Below are 20,135 nucleotides of genomic sequence, written 5' to 3' on the forward strand. Positions count from 1 at the left end.
ACAGTATAGATGTAAAGATAACATGTAAGAAATGAGATAATAGAGTAGAGATGTAAGATAACATGTAAGAAATGAGATAATACAGTATAGATGTAAGATAACATGTGAGAAACGAGATAATACAGTATAGATGTAAAGATAACATGTAAGAAATGAGATAATACAGTATAGATGTAAAGATAACATGTAAGGAAATGAGATAATACAGTATAGATGTAAAGATAACATGTAAGAAATGAGATAATACAGTAGAGATGTAAGATAACATGTAAGAAATGAGATAATACAGTAGAGATGTAAGATAACATGTAAGAAATGAGATAATACAGTAGAGATGTAAAGATAACATGTAAGAAATGAGATAATACAGTAGAGATGTAAGATAACATGTAAGAAACGAGATAATACAGTAGAGATGTAAAGATAACATGTAAGAAATGAGATAATACAGTAGAGATGTAAGATAACATGTAAGAAATGAGATAATACAGTAGAGATGTAAGAAATGAGATAATACAGTGGAGATGTAAAGATAACATGTAAGAAATGAGATAATACAGTAGAGATGTAAGATAACATGTAAGAAATGAGATAATACAGTAGAGATGTAAGATAACATGTAAGAAATGAGGTGACACAGTACAGGTGCAAAGTATTGGATTTCACAGTTTCTGAAGGGATTACTTGAAGAAAATCAGCAGAAGTTGATAAATATTACAGTAGGAAGTGTAGATAAAAATATGTCTTTTATTTTAAAACTGTTTTTAAATCCATTTAAAATATGTTCTAAATTAAACTATAACTGTGTAAGCAATATGTACACTTCATAAATGAAAATAAAAAAGTAATTTTGATTGTCGTCACCATAAAGACCAGTCTTATATTCTTGTGGTAATATTTAATCTGTTGTATAAAATATAATTTTGATGAACCTTAGAAGGTGTACGTCTTGTGTTGTAACCTCATGAAATTTGCTACTCTTCACCAACAACACAAGTTTTTGGTAATGATACTGTGATCCTAAAAAAATAAAATTTGTATATAAACAATACTTCAGAGAGTTGTGGTTGTTTAAAAGGAGAGTTTTGGTGTTATAAGAAAGTTACCTTTAACTATTTAACACTAAATATAGTCAGTGCTTTTATCGTGCCAGTGGTAATTATACTCTATAGGAATTATTATCCTGGACCATAACTTAGATAAGTGTAGATCCATGAGTTAAATTCTAAAGTGAGCATGTATTTATAGATCATAGTTAATTGTTCAGTAAGTTAGGGAGTTTTTGGTAAATCTTTCGTTCAGTATTTAGTTGTGAATGATTTTCTTCACAAATATTGAATCAGAGATGGTGCTTTACTTTAAGATGTATGATGTATTACTACTACTTTTATTATTAGGTAACCATGGGGATTGGAGTAGTGGAAGTCTTGACAGTGGATATGGACAAAGTGAGTCTGTCATGTTGTATTAGATACAGGCAGTGTATGATAGATTATTGTAACTGTTCTATTATAGTATGTTGTGAGAATGTCAGTAGGAATATATAAACAATTCTCATAGAACTATTTTCACATATATTGTATAATAAAAATTACTGTATTTCCATGTTTTAATGCTAGATTGTTGTTCTTAGACAATCAAATAGTAAATGCTGTAGGTGGGTCTCACCTAATTTGTATATACACTTACACAAAATGAGTTTGAACAAGCTACCCACAAAGTGTATAATAGATCCCAGCGCCATCTTTCTATGTTTTCAGGTTTTCGAGGTTATGGTTCAGGTGGATATGGAAGCAGTAGTGTATGGAATCAAAATTATGGTGGTGGTTTTGGACAAGGTGAGTATTGGAATCAAAACTATGGTGGAGCTTATGGACAAGGTGAGTATTGGAATCAAAACTATGGTGGTGGTTTTGGAAGAGGTGAGCATTGGAATCAAAACTATGGTGGAGCTTTTGGACAAGGTGAGTATTGAAATCAAAACTATGTTGGTGGTTTAGGAAGAGATGAGTATCGGAATCAAAACTATGGTGATGGTTTTGGAAGAGGTGAGTATCGGAATCAAAACTATGGTGATGGTTTTGGAAGAGGTGAGTATTGGAATCAAAACTATGGTGATGGTTTTGGATGAGGTGAGTATTGGAATCAAAACTATGGTGATGGTTTTGGATGAGGTGAGTATCAGAATCAAAACTGTTGTGGTGGTTTTGGATGAGGTGAGTATCAGAATCAAAACTGTTGTGGTGGTTTTGGATGAGGTGAGTATCAGAATCAAAACTATGGTGGTGGTTTTGGATGAGGTGAGTATCAGAATCAAAACTATTCTGGTGGTTTTGGATGAGGTATCGGAATCAAAACTGTGGTGATGGTTTTGGATGAGGTGAGTACTGGAATCAAAACTGTGGTGGTGGTTTTGGATGAGGTGAGTATCAGAATCAAAACTATGGTGGTGGTTTTAGACAAGGTGAGCATGAGGTTATCCTTGAACATATGATAATAGCTTCTCATTTATCTGTTCTCTTGTTCACGTTCAAAGACAAAGGTTAATATTAAAGTTTCCTTTGAGGTATTTTTCACTAAACAGGAACCCAAGAGAAATCCTTAATAATGTCTTGCTAACCACAATATTTACAATGGTAAAGTACCTTTTCTGAACAACAAAGAGTAATCAAAGACACAAATTAATTATAACACTGACACATAGAAAATTTTAAAATGAGTTGATTATATTTAGTGAGTTCAACTGATATTTACTATCATTGGTTCCTTCCAGGAGGTTGGGGTGGTAATTTAGGGTCAGGATATGGAAACAGTTATGGAGGAGGACCACTAAGAAGAAGTGATTATATGCAACAAAGACAAGGTCCATATGGAGGTAGAACATTTAAGTTTTTATAGATGTTACTGTTATTGTGTTGTCCTTCAAGACATCATTGGTTACTGTTATGGTTCATCTCATTCAATTACTATAGATAACGTTATGTCTGGTTCAAAAACCTTTCTCTGTCTGTGTAACACATCCACATACCTATTTGAAACACCTTTCTCTCTCTGTGTAACACACCAACATTATATCTGTTTGAAACACCTTTCTCTGTCTGTGTAACACACCAACATTATACCTATTTGAAACACCTTTCTCTGTCTGTGTAACACACCAACATTATATCTGTTTGAAACACCTTTCTCTGTCTGTGTAACACACCAACATTATATCTGTTTGAAACACCTTTCTCTCTCTGTGTAACACACCAACATTATATCTGTTTGAAATACCTTTCTCTGTCTGTGTAACACACCAACATTATATATGTTTGAAACACCTTTCTCTGTCTGTGTAACACACCAACATTATATCTATTTGAAACACGTTTGTCTGTCTGTAACACACCAACATTATATCTGTTTGAAACACCTTTCTGTGTCTGTGTAACACACCAACATTATATTTGTTTGAAACACGTTTCTCTGTCTGTGTAACACACCAACATTATATCTGTTTGAAACACCTTTCTCTCTCTGTGTAACACACCAACATTATATCTGTTTGAAACACCTTTCTCTCTCTGTGTAACACACCAACATTATATCTGTTTGAAATACCTTTCTCTGTCTGTGTAACACACCAACATTATATATGTTTGAAACACCTTTCTCTGTCTGTGTAACACACCAACATTATATCTATTTGAAACACGTTTCTCTGTCTGTGTAACACACCAACATTATATCTGTTTGAAACACCTTTCTCTGTCTGTGTAACACACCAACATTATATTTGTTTGAAACACGTTTTTCTGTCTGTGTAACACACCAACATTATATATGTTTGAAACACCTTTCTCTGTCTGTGTAACACACCAACATTATATCTATTTGAAACATGTTTCTCTGTCTGTGTAACACACCAACATTATATCTGTTTGAAACACCTTTCTGTGTCTGTGTAACACACCAACATTATATTTGTTTGAAACACGTTTCTCTGTCTGTGTAACACACCAACATTATATCTGTTTGAAACACCTTTCTGTGTCTGTATAACACACCAACATTATATCTGTTTGAAACACCTTTCTCTGTCTCTGTAACACACCAACATTATATCTGTTTGAAACACGTTTCTCTGTCTCTGTAACACACCAACATTATATCTGTTTGAAACACGTTTCTCTGTCTCTGTAACACACCAACATTATATCTGTTTGAAACACCTTTCTCTGTCTGTGTAACACACCAACATTATATCTGTTTGAAACACCTTTCTCTGTCTGTGTAACACACCAACATTATATCTGTTTGAAACATCTTTCTGTGTCTGTGTAACACACCAACATTATATCTGTTTGAAACACCTTTCTCTGTCTGTGTAACACACCAACATTATATCTGTTTGAAACACCTTTCTGTGTCTGTGAAACACACCAACATTATATCTGTTTGAAACACCTTTCTGTGTCTGTGTAACACACCAACATTATATCTGTTTGAAACACCTCTCTCTCTCTGTGTAACACACCAACATTATATCTGTTTGAAACACCTTTCTCTCTCTGTGTAACACACCAACATTATATCTGCTTGAAACACCTTTCTCTGTCTGTGTAACACACCAACATTATATCTATTTGAAACACGTTTCTCTGTCTGTGTAACACACCAACAATTTATCTGTTTGAAACACCTTTCTGTGTCTGTGTAACACACCAACATTATATCTGTTTGAAACACCTTTCTGTGTCTGTGTAACACACCAACATTATATCTGTTTGAAACACGTTTCTCTGTCTGTGTAACACACCAACATTATATCTGTTTGAAACACCTTTCTCTGTCTGTGTAACACACCAACATTATATCTGTTTGAAACACCTTTCTCTGTCTGTGTAACACACCAACATTATATCTGTTTGAAACACCTTTCTCTCTCTCTGTGTAACACACCAACATTATATCTGTTTGAAACACCTTTCTCTCTCTCTGTGTAGTTAAAACATTTTTCTCTGTACAATACACTTAGCATTGTCTTGCTGAATCATCTGTACTTTGTATAAAGAAATATTTTCAGACTAATGAATTCACTAATTTTCCAGAGATTTCTTGTTTTGTACTTGAAAGGCTACATCAGTTTCAACACCTATGATTACATCAGTAAACATGAATCATTTGCTCTGTATGACAACTCAAGAATCTCTTGAAAAATGATTGTAATATTTTCATTAAATGAATCACTTTGAGAGATTTTTCTGATTCTATAAAAAAGAATTTTCTAAAGAATTCTTTACCCTCGAGTCTTTACTAGTAGTGTCAAAGTTAACTTGTTTTACAAACTTATCATAACTGTTTCTGGCCTACAAAGCACCTTTCATACATTGAGTACTTACCTACAAGCCAAGTTTAAAAACTTAAATATGTTTTTATTTAAATAATGTTCATGTCGAACGTTTTAGAATTGGTATTACATCAGTGTGTGACATTTGGTGGAATTCAGAAAGAAAAATGAAAACAATTTCAATTCTTGGCAACTCCATGGATTCTTATTTGTAAAGAATTCATTTTTATTTGGTTTTTATGTGCTAAGAAGCTGTCCTGCTTTGAAAATAGAATTAGCTAAAACTGGTTCCTCTCTGTGAACTTTTATTCTTGTAAAACATTTTATGTTGTGTAAACAACTACCAATAAAATCCAGCTTTGAGAATGTCTACAAGAAATCATGAATACCAGTGGATATTGCCAATTAAAAACTAGTTATATTAGTGTACAGTCAATAAAAGAACTTGAGAAATAACTTATGGTTTTATATTAATTGTACCTTCTATGGAGGAGTACAGTATAATCTGATGGAAAGTTTAGGAACGAATCATAGACCAGTTTCATTGGATATTGTTTGTATTTGTTTGAAATGAAAGCTATGTAAATACTTTGATTAAGAACATCAGGTAACTATAGTTAGGTTTAGAGTACAGTAAACAATGGTGAAATATTTATAAAGTTTATTGTATTCAAACACTTAATAAAGAGCTCAAATATATGGAAAAACAATCTATTTATCACATAAATACCTAAATTATGAGCAAGAATATTGCTAGGAAGAGTATTGTCATAAAGTGTAATCTGGTGTTAATTTGAATAGTTCACTGAGAAATTGTTGATGAACATGTAAAAAATTCTGATATGAAAATGTTTTGTAAACTGTGTAATGTGAAACGTTTGGAAATATCATAATTATAATTAAACCAAATCAAATTATATGCATGTTTTAAACCCAAAATTGGTTACAGTTTAAAAGTTTATTCTAAGTTTCATGAAATTTGTCCAAGTTTCTAAAATGAGAAGAAATAAGGGGACACATCACTGGTCCGTAAAAGGTTAGACAAAAATAAGGTGATAATGAGAAGAAATAAGGGGACACCTCACTGGTCCAGAAAAGGTTAGATAAAGTAAAGATGATAATAAAACAAGGGAAGAAATAAGGGGACACATCACTGGTCCGTAAAAGGTTAGATAAAAATAAGGTGATAATGAGAAGAAATAAGGGGACACCTCACTGGTCCAGAAAAGGTTAGATAAAGTAAAGATGATAATAAAACAAGGGAAGAAATAAGGGGACACCTCACTGGTCCAGAAAAGGTTAGATAAAGTAAAGATGATAATAAAACAAGGGAAGAAATAAGGGGACACATCACTGGTTCATAAAAGGTTAGATAAAAATAAGGTGATAATGAGAAGAAATAAGGGGACACCTCACTGGTCCAGAAAAGGTTAGATATAGTAAAGATGATAATAAAACAAGGGAAGAAATAAGGGGACACCTCACTGGTCTAGAAAAGATAAAGTAAAGATGATAATAAAACAAGGGAAGAAATAAGGGGACACATTACTGGTCCATAAAAGGTTAGATAAAAATAAGGTGATAATGAGAAGAAATAAGGGGACACCTCACTGGTCCAGAAAAGGTTAGATATAGTAAAGATGATAATAAAACAAGGGAAGAAATAAGGGGACACCTCACTGGTCCAGAAAAGGTTAGATATAGTAAAGATGATAATAAAACAAGGGAAGAAATAAGGGGACACATCACTGGTCCATAAAAGGTTAGATAAAGTAAAGATGATAATAAAAAAAATGGAAAAAAATCAAGGGACATAATTTCAGACAAGGAAACGTTAAATATAAAAGTGAATGAAAAATTTCTATAAATTAATTCTCTGATTTTCAGGTGGATACTAAATTGTGGTATTTGAACATGGAATCATGAAGTTTGTTAAAAGGGGTAAGTGTTGAAACTTGCTGTGTAATACTGACCAATACTTAACTCTTGTTTGTCCAGTAAGAGGTTTTGAAAACATTTAGGTTTCTCTACTGAAATTGTTAGAATAAACTACAATAATACTGCTGCTCTTTTTGGAATAAAATAGCAAAGTTTATTTCACTACAAGAGAATGTAATAGAATGGCCTATGATACAACAGTGTAAACTAATCATGTTATAAAATAATATAAATTCAAAACAACACATTCTAATCTTTCTGTTCTCCAAATTGTTAAGTTAATTTAATACTCAAAAAAAATAGAAAAGAAACAAATTAGAAAATGAATTAAATATCAATATGAAAGTAGAAACTCAAAAAATAAGTGTTTTTATGATGAGAAATGTACATGAAGACAGTCAGTGAGTTGAGGAACCTTATTGGTTTAAATGAAGACAGTCAGTTGAGGAATCTTATTGGTTGAGATGAAGACTGTTGGTTGAGATGAAGACAGTCAGTTGAGGAATCTTATTTGTTGAGATGAAGAGGGTCAAGTTGAGGAATCTTATTGGTTTAGATGAAGACAGTCATTTGAGGAATCTTACTGGTTTAGGTGAAGACTGTCAGTTGAGGAATCTTATTAGTTCAGATGAAGACTGTCAGTTGAGGAATCTTACTGGTTTAGATGAAGACAGTCATTTGAGGAATCTTACTGGTTTAGATGAAGACTGTCATTTGAGGAATCTTATTGGTTTGGATGAAGACCATCATTTGAGGAACCTTACTGGTTTAGATGAAGACTGTCAGTTGAGGAATCTTATTAGTTCAGATGAAGACAGTCATTTGAGGAATCTTATTGGTTTAGATGAAGATGGTCATTTGAGGCATTTTATTGGTTTAGATGAAGACAGTCAGTTGAGGAATCTTATTAGTTCAGATGAAGACAGTCATTTGAGGCATTTTATTGGTTTAGATGAAGACAGTCAGTTGAGGAATCTTACTGCTTTAGATGAAGACTCTCAGTTGAGGAATTTTACTGGTTCAGATGAAGACTCTCAGTTGAGGAATCTTACTGCTTTAGATGAAGACTGTCATTTGAGGAATCTAACTGGTTTAGATGAAGACTGTCATTTGAGGAATCTTATTAGTTCAGATGAAGACAGTCAGTTGAGGAATCTTACTGGTTTAGATGAAGACAGTCAGTTGAGGAATCTTATTAGTTCAGATGAAGACAGTCATTTGAGGCATTTTATTGGTTTAGATGAAGACAGTCAGTTGAGGAATCTTACTGGTTTAGATAAAGACAGTCAGTTGAGGAATCTTACTGCTTTAGATGAAGACTCTCAGTTGAGGAATTTTACTGGTTTAGATGAAGACAGTCATTTGAGGAACCTTACTTGTTTAGATGAAGACAATCAGTTGAGGAATCTTACTGCTTTAGATGAAGACTGTCAGTTGAGGAATTTTACTGGTTTAGATGAAGACAGTCATTTGAGGAACCTTACTGGTTTAGATGAAGACAGTCATTTGAGGAACCTTACAGGTGTAGATGAAGACAGTCATTTGAGGAACCTTACTGCTTTAGATGAAGACTGTCAGTTGAGGAATTTTACTGGTTTAGATGAAGACAGTCATTTGAGGAACTTTACTGGTTTAGATGAAGACAGTCATTTGAGGAATCTGATTGGTTTAGATGAAGACAGTCATTTGAGGAACCTTACAGGTGTAGATGAAGACAGTCATTTGAGGAACCTTACTGGTTTAGATGAAGACAGTCAATTGAGGAACCTTACAGGTGTAGATGAAGACAGTCATTTGAGGAATCTTATTAGTTCAGATGAAGACAGTCATTTGAGGCATTTTATTGGTTTAGATGAAGACAGTCAGTTGAGGAATCTTACTGGTTTAGATAAAGACAGTCAGTTGAGGAATCTTACTGCTTTAGATGAAGACTCTCAGTTGAGGAATTTTACTGGTTTAGATGAAGACAGTCATTTGAGGAATCTGATTGGTTTAGATGAAGACAGTCATTTGAGGAACCTTACAGGTGTAGATGAAGACAGTCATTTGAGGAACCTTACTGGTTTAGATGAAGACAGTCAATTGAGGAACCTTACAGGTGTAGATGAAGACAGTCATTTGAGGAATCTTACTGGTTTAGATGAAGACAGTCAGTTCAGATGAAGACAGTCATTTGAGGCATTTTATTGGTTTAGATGAAGACAGTCAGTTGAGGAATCTTACTGGTTTAGATAAAGACAGTCAGTTGAGGAATCTTACTGCTTTAGATGAAGACTCTCAGTTGAGGAATTTTACTGGTTTAGATGAAGACAGTCATTTGAGGAATCTGATTGGTTTAGATGAAGACAGTCATTTGAGGAACCTTACAGGTGTAGATGAAGACAGTCATTTGAGGAACCTTACAGGTGTAGATGAAGACAGTCATTTGAGGAACCTTACTGGTTTAGATGAAGACAGTCAATTGAGGAACCTTACAGGTGTAGATGAAGACAGTCATTTCAGGAATCTTACTGGTTTAGATGAAGACCATCATTTGAGGAACCTTACTGGTTTAGATGAAGACTGTCAGTTGAGGAATCTTATTAGTTCAGATGAAGACAGTCATTTGAGGAATCTTATTGGTTTAGATGAAGATGGTCATTTGAGGCATTTTATTGGTTTAGATGAAGACAGTCAGTTGAGGAATCTTACTGCTTTAGATGAAGACTCTCAGTTGAGGAATCTTACTGCTTTAGATGAAGACTGTCATTTGAGGAATCTAACTGGTTTAGATGAAGACTGTCATTTGAGGAATCTTATTAGTTCAGATGAAGACAGTCAGTTGAGGAATCTTACTGGTTTAGATGAAGACAGTCAGTTGAGGAATCTTACTGGTTTAGATGAAGACTGTCAGTTGCGAAATCTTACTGGTTTAGATGAAGACAGTCAGTTGAGGCATTTTATTGGTTTAGATGAAGACAGTCAGTTGAGGAATCTAACTGGTTTAGATGAAGACTGTCATTTGAGGAATCTTATTAGTTCAGATGAAGACAGTCAGTTGAGGAATCTTACTGGTTTAGATGAAGACTGTCAGTTGAGAAATCTTACTGGTTTAGATGAAGACAGTCATTTGAGGAATCTTACTGGTTTAGATGAAGACAGTCAGTTGAGGAATCTTATTAGTTCAGATGAAGAGAGTCATTTGAGGCATTTTATTGGTTTAGATGAAGACAGTCAGTTGAGGAATCTTACTGGTTTAGATAAAGACAGTCAGTTGAGGAATCTTACTGCTTTAGATGAAGACTCTCAGTTGAGGAATTTTACTGGTTTAGATGAAGACAGTCATTTGAGGAACCTTACTTGTTTAGATGAAGACAATCAGTTGAGGAATCTTACTGCTTTAGATGAAGACTGTCAGTTGAGGAATTTTACTGGTTTAGATGAAGACAGTCATTTGAGGAACCTTACTGGTTTAGATGAAGACAGTCATTTGAGGAACCTTACAGGTGTAGATGAAGACAGTCATTTGAGGAACCTTACTGCTTTAGATGAAGACTGTCAGTTGAAGAATTTTACTGGTTTAGATGAAGACAGTCATTTGAGGAACTTTACTGGTTTAGATGAAGACAGTCATTTGAGGAATCTGATTGGTTTAGATGAAGACAGTCATTTGAGGAACCTTACAGGTGTAGATGAAGACAGTCATTTGAGGAACCTTACTGGTTTAGATGAAGACAGTCAATTGAGGAACCTTACAGGTGTAGATGAAGACAGTCATTTGAGGAATCTTATTAGTTCAGATGAAGACAGTCATTTGAGGCATTTTATTGGTTTAGATGAAGACAGTCAGTTGAGGAATCTTACTGCTTTAGATGAAGACTCTCAGTTGAGGAATTTTACTGGTTTAGATGAAGACAGTCATTTGAGGAATCTGATTGGTTTAGATGAAGACAGTCATTTGAGGAACCTTACAGGTGTAGATGAAGACAGTCATTTGAGGAACCTTACTGGTTTAGATGAAGACAGTCAATTGAGGAACCTTACAGGTGTAGATGAAGACAGTCATTTGAGGAATCTTACTGGTTTAGATGAAGACAGTCAGTTCAGATGAAGACAGTCATTTGAGGCATTTTATTGGTTTAGATGAAGACAGTCAGTTGAGGAATCTTACTGGTTTAGATAAAGACAGTCAGTTGAGGAATCTTACTGCTTTAGATGAAGACTCTCAGTTGAGGAATTTTACTGGTTTAGATGAAGACAGTCATTTGAGGAATCTGATTGGTTTAGATGAAGACAGTCATTTGAGGAACCTTACAGGTGTAGATGAAGACAGTCATTTGAGGAACCTTACTGGTTTAGATGAAGACAGTCAATTGAGGAACCTTACAGGTGTAGATGAAGACAGTCATTTCAGGAATCTTACTGGTTTAGATGAAGACCATCATTTGAGGAACCTTACTGGTTTAGATGAAGACTGTCAGTTGAGGAATCTTATTAGTTCAGATGAAGACAGTCATTTGAGGAATCTTATTGGTTTAGATGAAGACAGTCAGTTGAGGAATCTTATTAGTTCAGATGAAGACAGTCATTTGAGGCATTTTATTGGTTTAGATGAAGACAGTCAGTTGAGGAATCTTACTGCTTTAGATGAAGACTCTCAGTTGAGGAATTTTACTGGTTCAGATGAAGACTCAGTTGAGGAATCTTACTGCTTTAGATGAAGACTGTCATTTGAGGAATCTAACTGGTTTAGATGAAGACTGTCATTTGAGGAATCTTATTAGTTCAGATGAAGACAATCAGTTGAGGAATCTTACTGCTTTAGATGAAGACTGTCAGTTGAGGAATTTTACTGCTTTAGATGAAGACTGTCAGTTGAGGAATTTTACTGGTTTAGATGAAGACAGTCATTTGAGGAACCTTACTGGTTTAGATGAAGTCAGTCATTTGAGGAATCTGATTGCTTTAGATGAAGACAGTCATTTGAGGAACCTTACTGGTTTAGATGAAGACAGTCATTTGAGGAATCTGATTGGTTTAGATGAAGACAGTCATTTGAGGAACCTTACTGGTTTAGATGAAGACAGTCAATTGAGGAACCTTACAGGTGTAGATGAAGACAGTCATTTGAGGAACCTTACAGGTGTAGATGAAGACAGTCATTTGAGGAACCTTACAGGTTTAGATGAAGACAGTCATTTGAGGAACCTTACAGGTTTAGATGAAGACAGTCATTTCAGGAATCTTACTGGTTTAGATGAAGACCGTCATTTGAGGAACCTTACTGGTTTAGATGAAGACTGTCAGTTGAGGAATCTTACTGGTTTAGATGAAGACAGTCATTTGAGGAACCTTATTGGTTTAGATGAAGATTGTCAGTTGAGGAATCTTATTGGTTTAGATGAAGACGGTCATTTGAGGCATTTTATTGGTTTAGATGAAGACAGTCAGTTGAGGAATCTTACTGGTTTAGATGAAGACAGTTATTTGAGGAATTTTACTGGTTTAGATAAAGACATTCAGTTGAGGAATCTTACTGCTTTAGATGAAGACTGTCAGTTGAGGAATTTTACTGGTTTAGATGAAGACAGTCATTTGAGGAACCTTACTGGTTTAGATGAAGACAGTCATTTGAGGAACCTTACTGGTTTAGATGAAGACAGTCATTTGAGGAATCTGATTGGTTTAGATGAAGACAGTCATTTGAGGAATCTTACTGGTGTAGATGAAGACAGTCATTTGAGGAACCTTACAGGTGTAGATGAAGACAGTCATTTGAGGAACCTTACAGGTTTAGATGAAGACTGTCAGTTGAGGAATCTTATTGGTTGAGATGAAGATGGTCAGTTGAGGAATCTTATTGGTTTAGATGAAGACAGTCATTTGAGGAATCTTATTGGTTTAGGTGAATACTGTCATTTGAGGAATCTAACTGGTTTAGATGAAGACAGTCGTTTGAGGAATCTAACTGGTTTAGATGAAGACAGTCATTTGAGGAATCTTACTGGTTTAGATGAAGACAGTCATTTGAGGAATCTTACTGGTTTAGATGAAGACAATCATTTTTTTATTTTATTTGTAAATAAAAATTTAAAATTTATAGTTAACTTTCAGTAATAGTTTTTAGAGCCAAAACTTTACACACATTTTATTTACAAGTTTGTCAAACTTCTCACAATCTTTAGTACTGACTGCCTGTTCATTTGTCTAAATTATTGGTCCTTATTGTTTATAATAGTTGTTATTCATGAGAAATTTACTTTGTTGGAGGAAGCATATAGTCTGCTTAAATTAAAAGCATTTTTTTTTAGAATAGTATCACATAATATTGGATACTTGTACTAGTAAACCAGGTTGGAAAAGGTTAAAGTCAGTTTTTGTTTAGTCATTCTTGTCAATGTCTTTTGTTTTTTTTTCTTACTGCATGCAGATTTGTGCCAAACATGAGACAGTTGTAAAATATTCAATAATTTCCTTGGTCAACAGCTTTACCATTTGTGACGTGTGACACCTTCTTTTGAGTGGAAATATTATTTAATTTGCAACAGTTTTTGACTATCCTTTATCTGTGTGGTTGAAGAAATAGACTTATGTGGAACTAATAACAATTAATAATGTCATTGTATATTTTATTTCTATCAATGAGTGGATAAAAGGAATACCTTCCCCTAGGTGTGTGAACTTGTCTATCCAAACAGAATGCATTCCTCTAGGTGTGTGAACTTGTCTACCCAAAAGGAATGCATTCACTTGGGTGTGTGAGCTTGTCTACCCAAAAGGAATGCATTTCCCTAGGTGTGTGAAGTTGTCTACCCAAAAGGAATGCATTCCCTTGGGTGTATGAACTCGTCTACCCAAAAGGAATACATTTCTCTGGGTGTATGAACTTGTCTACCCAAAAGAAATGCATTCCCCTAGATATATGAACTTGTCTACCCAAAAGGAATGCCTTCCCCTAGGTGTATGAACTTGTCTCTCCTTGCTTCATGTTAAATATACTCTAAATGAATCTCACCTTAGGTGTTTTTTTTTGTAGACTGAAAAGTTGTTAGTTACTTTGTAAAGGCAGGAAAAGGGGTTTTAAATATAATTGTACACATACAGGAAGAAAAAAAACCATTAGATAATTTAGCTATTGAAGTTTAGCTAACGTGAATAACCTTTATACATTTTGGTTTAGGAGTGAGAGAACAGAGTTGTAGCTACATTCAGCTTGAAGGACAGGGAAGGATCAGCTAGAACTACACTTCTGTTAACGTCAGTCGAGGAATTTCAATTTACTCAGGCAGCTTCCAGGGTTTATTTATTATGGTAGCTAGTAGTAATACTGTTAAATTTAGAATGGGAGGACCACTCGGTTTATTAGCTAGTAGTTATACTGTTAAATTTAGAACGGGAGGAGCCACTCGGTTTATTAGCTAGTAGTTATACTGTTAAATTTAGAAAGGGAGGAGCCACTCGGTTTATTAGCTAGTAGTAATACTGTTAAATTTAGAACGGGAGGAGCCACTCGGTTTATTAGCTAGTAGTAATACTATTAAATTTAGAATGGGAGGAGCCACTCGGTTTATTAGCTAGTATTAATACTGTTAATATTAGAACGGGAGGAGCCACTCGGTTTATTAGCTAGTAGTAATACTGTTAAATTTAGAATGGGAGGAGCCACTCAGTTTATTAGCTAGTAGTAATACTGTTAAATTTAGAACGGGAGCATCCACTCGGTTTATTAGCTAGTAGTAATACTGTTAAATTAGAACGGGAGGAGCCACTCGGTTTATTAGCTAGTAGTAATACTGTTAAATTAGAAGGGGAGGAGCCACTTGGCTTATTTGTAGGTTGCTACTTCCATGTTTTAACATCCCCCTTTTCTCATGACTTGTTTTGAATAAGGTGTGATCATTCATAAATTGATATTACAATTTTAAAATAGCCAGCTTTATGGGAATTTCAACAATACAACTTTTAAATAGCTTTTAAATGTAAGGTTGATTATGTTTTAGTTTCTTTTAGTGTGCGTGTGTGGGTGCTGTTAGCATTTATATTTACACATTCCATTTATCAGTAGCTAGAACCTTAAGGCTCATGTATGTAGTAAATCCTTAGATAAATGTTAATACTTCTGGTATTAAAGTGTATTTCTCTAACTAATATAATATTGTTTCACACACCTAACAGTAAGATAAATCCGTACATAGTTTGTTTTTAATAAAAGTAATGTCCTAAGAAGAGGATAAAACAACTTTTGTGATGTCCATTAACCAAATGTTTGTATTCTTATCAAATAATCTTAGGAAGGATTAAAGATAATAAATACTAGTTGTCACAAGTGTGTTGTTCTTATATCTGATTCCAGACAGACAGCTTATAATAGTTTTATCAATAAAGAAATGATAATAATAATAAATACTAGTTGTCACAAGTGTGTTGTTCTTATATCTGATTCCAGGCAGACAGCTTATAATAGTTTTATCAATAAAGAAATGATAATAAATACTAGTTGTCACAAGTGTGTTGTTCTTATATCTGATTCCAGACAGACAGCTTATAATAGTTTTATCAATAAAGAAATGATAATAAATACTAGTTGTCACAAGTGTGTTGTTCTTATATCTGATTCCAGACAGACAGCTTATAATAGTTTTATCAATAAAGAAATGATAATAAATACTAGTTGTCACAAGTGTGTTGTTCTTATATCTGATTCCAGACAGACAGCTTATAATAGTTTTATCAATAAAGAAATGATAATAAATACTAGTTGTCACAAGTGTGTTGTTCTTATATCTGATTCCAGACAGACAGCTTATAATAGTTTTATCAATAAAGAAATGATAATAATAATAAATACTAGTTGTCACAAGTGTGTTGTTCTTATATCTGATTCCAGACAGACAGCTTATAATAGTTTTATCAATAAAGAAATGATAATAAATACTAGTTGTCACAAGTGTGTTGTTCTTATATCTGATTCCAGACAGACAGCTTATAATAGTTTTATCAATAAAGAAATGATAATAATAATAAATACTAGTTGTCACAAGTGTGTTGTTCTTATATCTGATTCCAGGCAGACAGCTTATAATAGTTTTATCAATAAAGAAATGATAATAATAATAAATACTAGTTGTCACAAGTGTGTTGTTCTTATATCTGATTCCAGGCAGACAGCTTATAATAGTTTTATCAATAAAGAAATGATAATAAATACTAGTTGTCACAAGTGTGTTGTTCTTATATCTGATTCCAGACAAACAGCTTATAATAGTTTATCAATAAAGGAATGGGTGTAGTTCTCTGTGGTTGTTCCTTAATAAAAACTCTATTTATTATTAAACATTTAAACCCTACAGAATTATCTTTCTACTGATAGAGTAGGTAAAAAACAAGTATATATAATATAAAAATTAAATTATTTGATTTTGTAGAATATGGCACTAAACACATTTCACGTGTTGTTTAGACCTTTAATAATAAATCAGTTTATATTGTTTGAATACCTTGTGGGCTGTCACGTGAAATGAAGTAAAACAAACTTACTAATAAAACTGGCTGATAAATATAAATAAACTAATCTGACACACATGTATGAACTTATTACTTCTTGATCATTATTGTTGAACTTTAGAAAATCTTACTAGATCATATTATTCTTACAAAGTATAACTTACTGGACCATATTATTCTTACACAGTGTAACTTACTGGACCATATTATTCTTACACAGTGTAACTTACTGGATCATATTATTCTTACACAGTGTAACTTACTGGACCATATCATTCTTACACAGTGCAACTTACTGGATCATATCATTCTTACACAGTGTAACTTACTGGATCATATTATTCTTACACAGTGTAACTTACTGGATCATATCATTCTTACACAGTGCAACTTACTGGACCATATCATTCTTACACAGTGCAACTTACTGGACCATATCATTCTTACACAGTATAACTTACTGGACCATATTATTCTTACACAGTATAACTTACTGGATCATATTATTCTTACACAGTGTAACTTACTGGATCATATTATTCTTACACAGTGCAACTTACTGGATCATATTATTCTTACACAGTGCAACTTACTGGACCATATTATTCTTACACAGTATAACTTACTGGATCATATTGTTCTTACACAGTGTAACTTACTGGACCATATTATTCTTACACAGTGTAACTTACTGGATCATATTATTCTTACACAGTGTAACTTACTGGACCATATCATTCTTACACAGTGCAACTTACTGGACCATATTATTCTTACACAGTATAACTTACTGGATCATATCATTCTTACACAGTGCAACTTACTGGACCATATCATTCTTACACAGTGCAACTTACTGGACCATATCATTCTTACACAGTATAACTTACTGGACCATATTATTCTTACACAGTATAACTTACTGGATCATATTGTTCTTACACAGTGTAACTTACTGGACCATATTATTCTTACACAGTGTAACTTACTGGACCATATTATTCTTACACAGTGTAACTTACTGGATCATATTATTCTTACACAGTGTAACTTACTGGACCATATCATTCTTACACAGTGTAACTTACTGGACCATATCATTCTTACACAGTGCAACTTACTGGATCATATCATTCTTACACAGTGTAACTTACTGGATCATATTATTCTTACACAGTGTAACTTACTGGATCATATCATTCTTACACAGTGCAACTTACTGGACCATATTATTCTTACACAGTGCAACTTACTGGACCATATCATTCTTACACAGTGCAACTTACTGGATCATATCATTCTTACACAGTGCAACTTACTGGATCATATTCTTACACAGTGCAACTTACTGGACCATATCATTCTTACACAGTGTAACTTACTGGATCATATCATTCTTACACAGTGCAACTTACTGGACCATATTATTCTTACACAGTGTAACTTACTGGATCATATTGTTCTTACACAGTGTAACTTACTGGACCATATTATTCTTACACAGTATAACTTACTGGACCATATTATTCTTACACAGTGTAACTTACTGGACCATATTGTTCTTACACAGTGTAACTTACTGGATCATATTATTCTTACACAGTGTAACTTACTGGACCATATTGTTCTTACACAGTGCAACTTACTGGACCATATTATTCTTACACAGTGCAACTTACTGGACCATATTATTCTTACACAGTGTAACTTACTGGACCATATTATTCTTACACAGTGTAACTTACTGGACCATATTATTCTTACACAGTGTAACTTACTGGATCATATTATTCTTACACAGTGTAACTTACTGGATCATATTATTCTTACACAGTATAACTTACTGGACCATATTATTCTTACACAGTGTAACTTACTGGACCATATTATTCTTACACAGTGCAACTTACTGGACCATATCATTCTTACACAGTGCAACTTACTGGACCATATTATTCTTACACAGTGTAACTTACTGGACCATATTATTCTTACACAGTGTAACTTACTGGATCATATTATTCTTACACAGTGTAACTTACTGGATCATATTATTCTTACACAGTATAACTTACTGGACCATATTATTCTTACACAGTGTAACTTACTGGACCATATTATTCTTACACAGTGCAACTTACTGGACCATATCATTCTTACACAGTGCAACTTACTGGACCATATTACTGGACATTCTTACACAGTGTTACTTACTGGATTCTTATATTATTCTTACACAGTATAACTTACTGGACCATATCATTCTTACACAGTGCAACTTACTGGATCATATTATTCTTACACAGTGTAACTTACTGGACCATATCATTCTTACACAGTGTAACTTACTGGATCATATTATTCTTACACAGTGCAACTTACTGGACCATATTATTCTTACACAGTGTAACTTACTGGATCATATTATTCTTACACAGTGTAACTTACTGGATCATATTATTCTTACACAGTATAACTTACTGGACCATATTATTCTTACACAGTGTAACTTACTGGATCATATTATTCTTACACAGTGTAACTTACTGGACCATATTATTCTTACACAGTGTAACTTACTGGATCATATTATTCTTACACAGTATAACTTACTGGACCATCCTTTGATTCATGTTCTTCTCTTGGACTCAATTAATTACAACATTTCACAAAATCCATGTCAGTCGATTCAAAATAAATTTGTTTATTGTCTGTGGTATCACAATTGTGTTTTCCAAAAGCCACACACTGAAAGAACATACAAGTGAGCTTACAAATACAAAACAGTTACATTGATTATACACATTAGAATCATTGTATGTCAAATTATGTTTAAAGGACAACAATCATGTAATGATATGTAGAACTGTTTAAGATTATAGCTAATAATGTTGGTATAACTGAACTTTTAGGAAAACAAGAACCATGTAATGATATGTAGAATTCTTCAAAAATATAGCTAATAATGTTGGTATAACTGAACCTTTGAGATAATAACAACCATGTAATGATAAGCAGAATTCTTCAAAACATAACTAATAATGTTGGTATAACTGAACCTTCAGGATAACAACCATGTAATGATATGTAGAATTTGTCATGAACATAGCTAATAATGTTGGTATAACTTCATTTTCAGGATTACAACAACCATATAATGATATATAGAACTATTTAAGAACATAACTAATAATGTTGGTATAACTTCATTTTCAGGATTACAACAACCATATAATGATATATAGAACTATTTAAGAACATAACTAATAATGTTGGTATAACTGAACCTTCAGGATAACAACCATGTAATGATATGTAGAATTCTTCAAAAACATAGCTAATAATGTTGGTATAACTGAACCTTTGAGATAATAACAACCAT

General features: G+C 33.4%; 2 protein-coding genes across 6 annotated transcripts in view; both read left to right on the forward strand.

The window, feature by feature from the left end:
* Window positions 1–20,135, forward strand: part of LOC143242393 (heterogeneous nuclear ribonucleoprotein A1, A2/B1 homolog) — a 56,201-nt gene that overhangs the window by 32,663 nt on the left and 3,403 nt on the right. For 3 of the 5 annotated variants that reach the window (XR_013022598.1, XR_013022596.1, XR_013022597.1), the window contains exons 5-8: window positions 1,398–1,448; window positions 1,761–1,838; window positions 2,774–2,875; window positions 7,220–7,273. Coding sequence is in view for 2 of the 5 variants with exons in the window: in XM_076485756.1 (XP_076341871.1) it covers window positions 1,398–1,448; window positions 1,761–1,838; window positions 2,774–2,875; window positions 7,220–7,230 (242 nt within the window). In the remaining 3 variants the exon portion in view is untranslated. Of the gene's footprint in view, window positions 1–1,397; window positions 1,449–1,760; window positions 1,839–2,773; window positions 2,876–7,219; window positions 7,274–14,429; window positions 15,741–20,135 lie in introns of those variants that run through there. The other 2 variants (XM_076485756.1, XM_076485757.1) reach the window with 2 other exon arrangements.
* LOC143242397 (uncharacterized) lies at window positions 1,846–2,764 on the forward strand. The gene is made up of 2 exons (XM_076485761.1): window positions 1,846–2,342; window positions 2,423–2,764. Exons 1-2 carry the CDS (start codon window positions 2,007–2,009, stop codon window positions 2,492–2,494), a joined length of 408 nt encoding a protein of 135 aa, XP_076341876.1. The 5' UTR covers window positions 1,846–2,006; the 3' UTR covers window positions 2,495–2,764.

This window comes from Tachypleus tridentatus, unplaced genomic scaffold (assembly GCF_004210375.1).
Source record: "Tachypleus tridentatus isolate NWPU-2018 unplaced genomic scaffold, ASM421037v1 Hic_cluster_2, whole genome shotgun sequence".
NCBI lineage: Eukaryota > Metazoa > Arthropoda > Merostomata > Xiphosura > Limulidae > Tachypleus > Tachypleus tridentatus.

Excerpts from the sequence above, each read along its gene's own strand:
- LOC143242397 (XM_076485761.1), top strand. The coding sequence starts at position 2,007 with ATGAGTATCGGAATCAAAACTATGGTGATGGTTTTGGAAGAGGTGAGT. Across the intron at positions 2,343-2,422 it reads TTCTGGTGGTTTTGGATGAG|GTGAGTATCAGAATCAAAAC; the intron begins GTATCGGAATCA and ends GTTTTGGATGAG.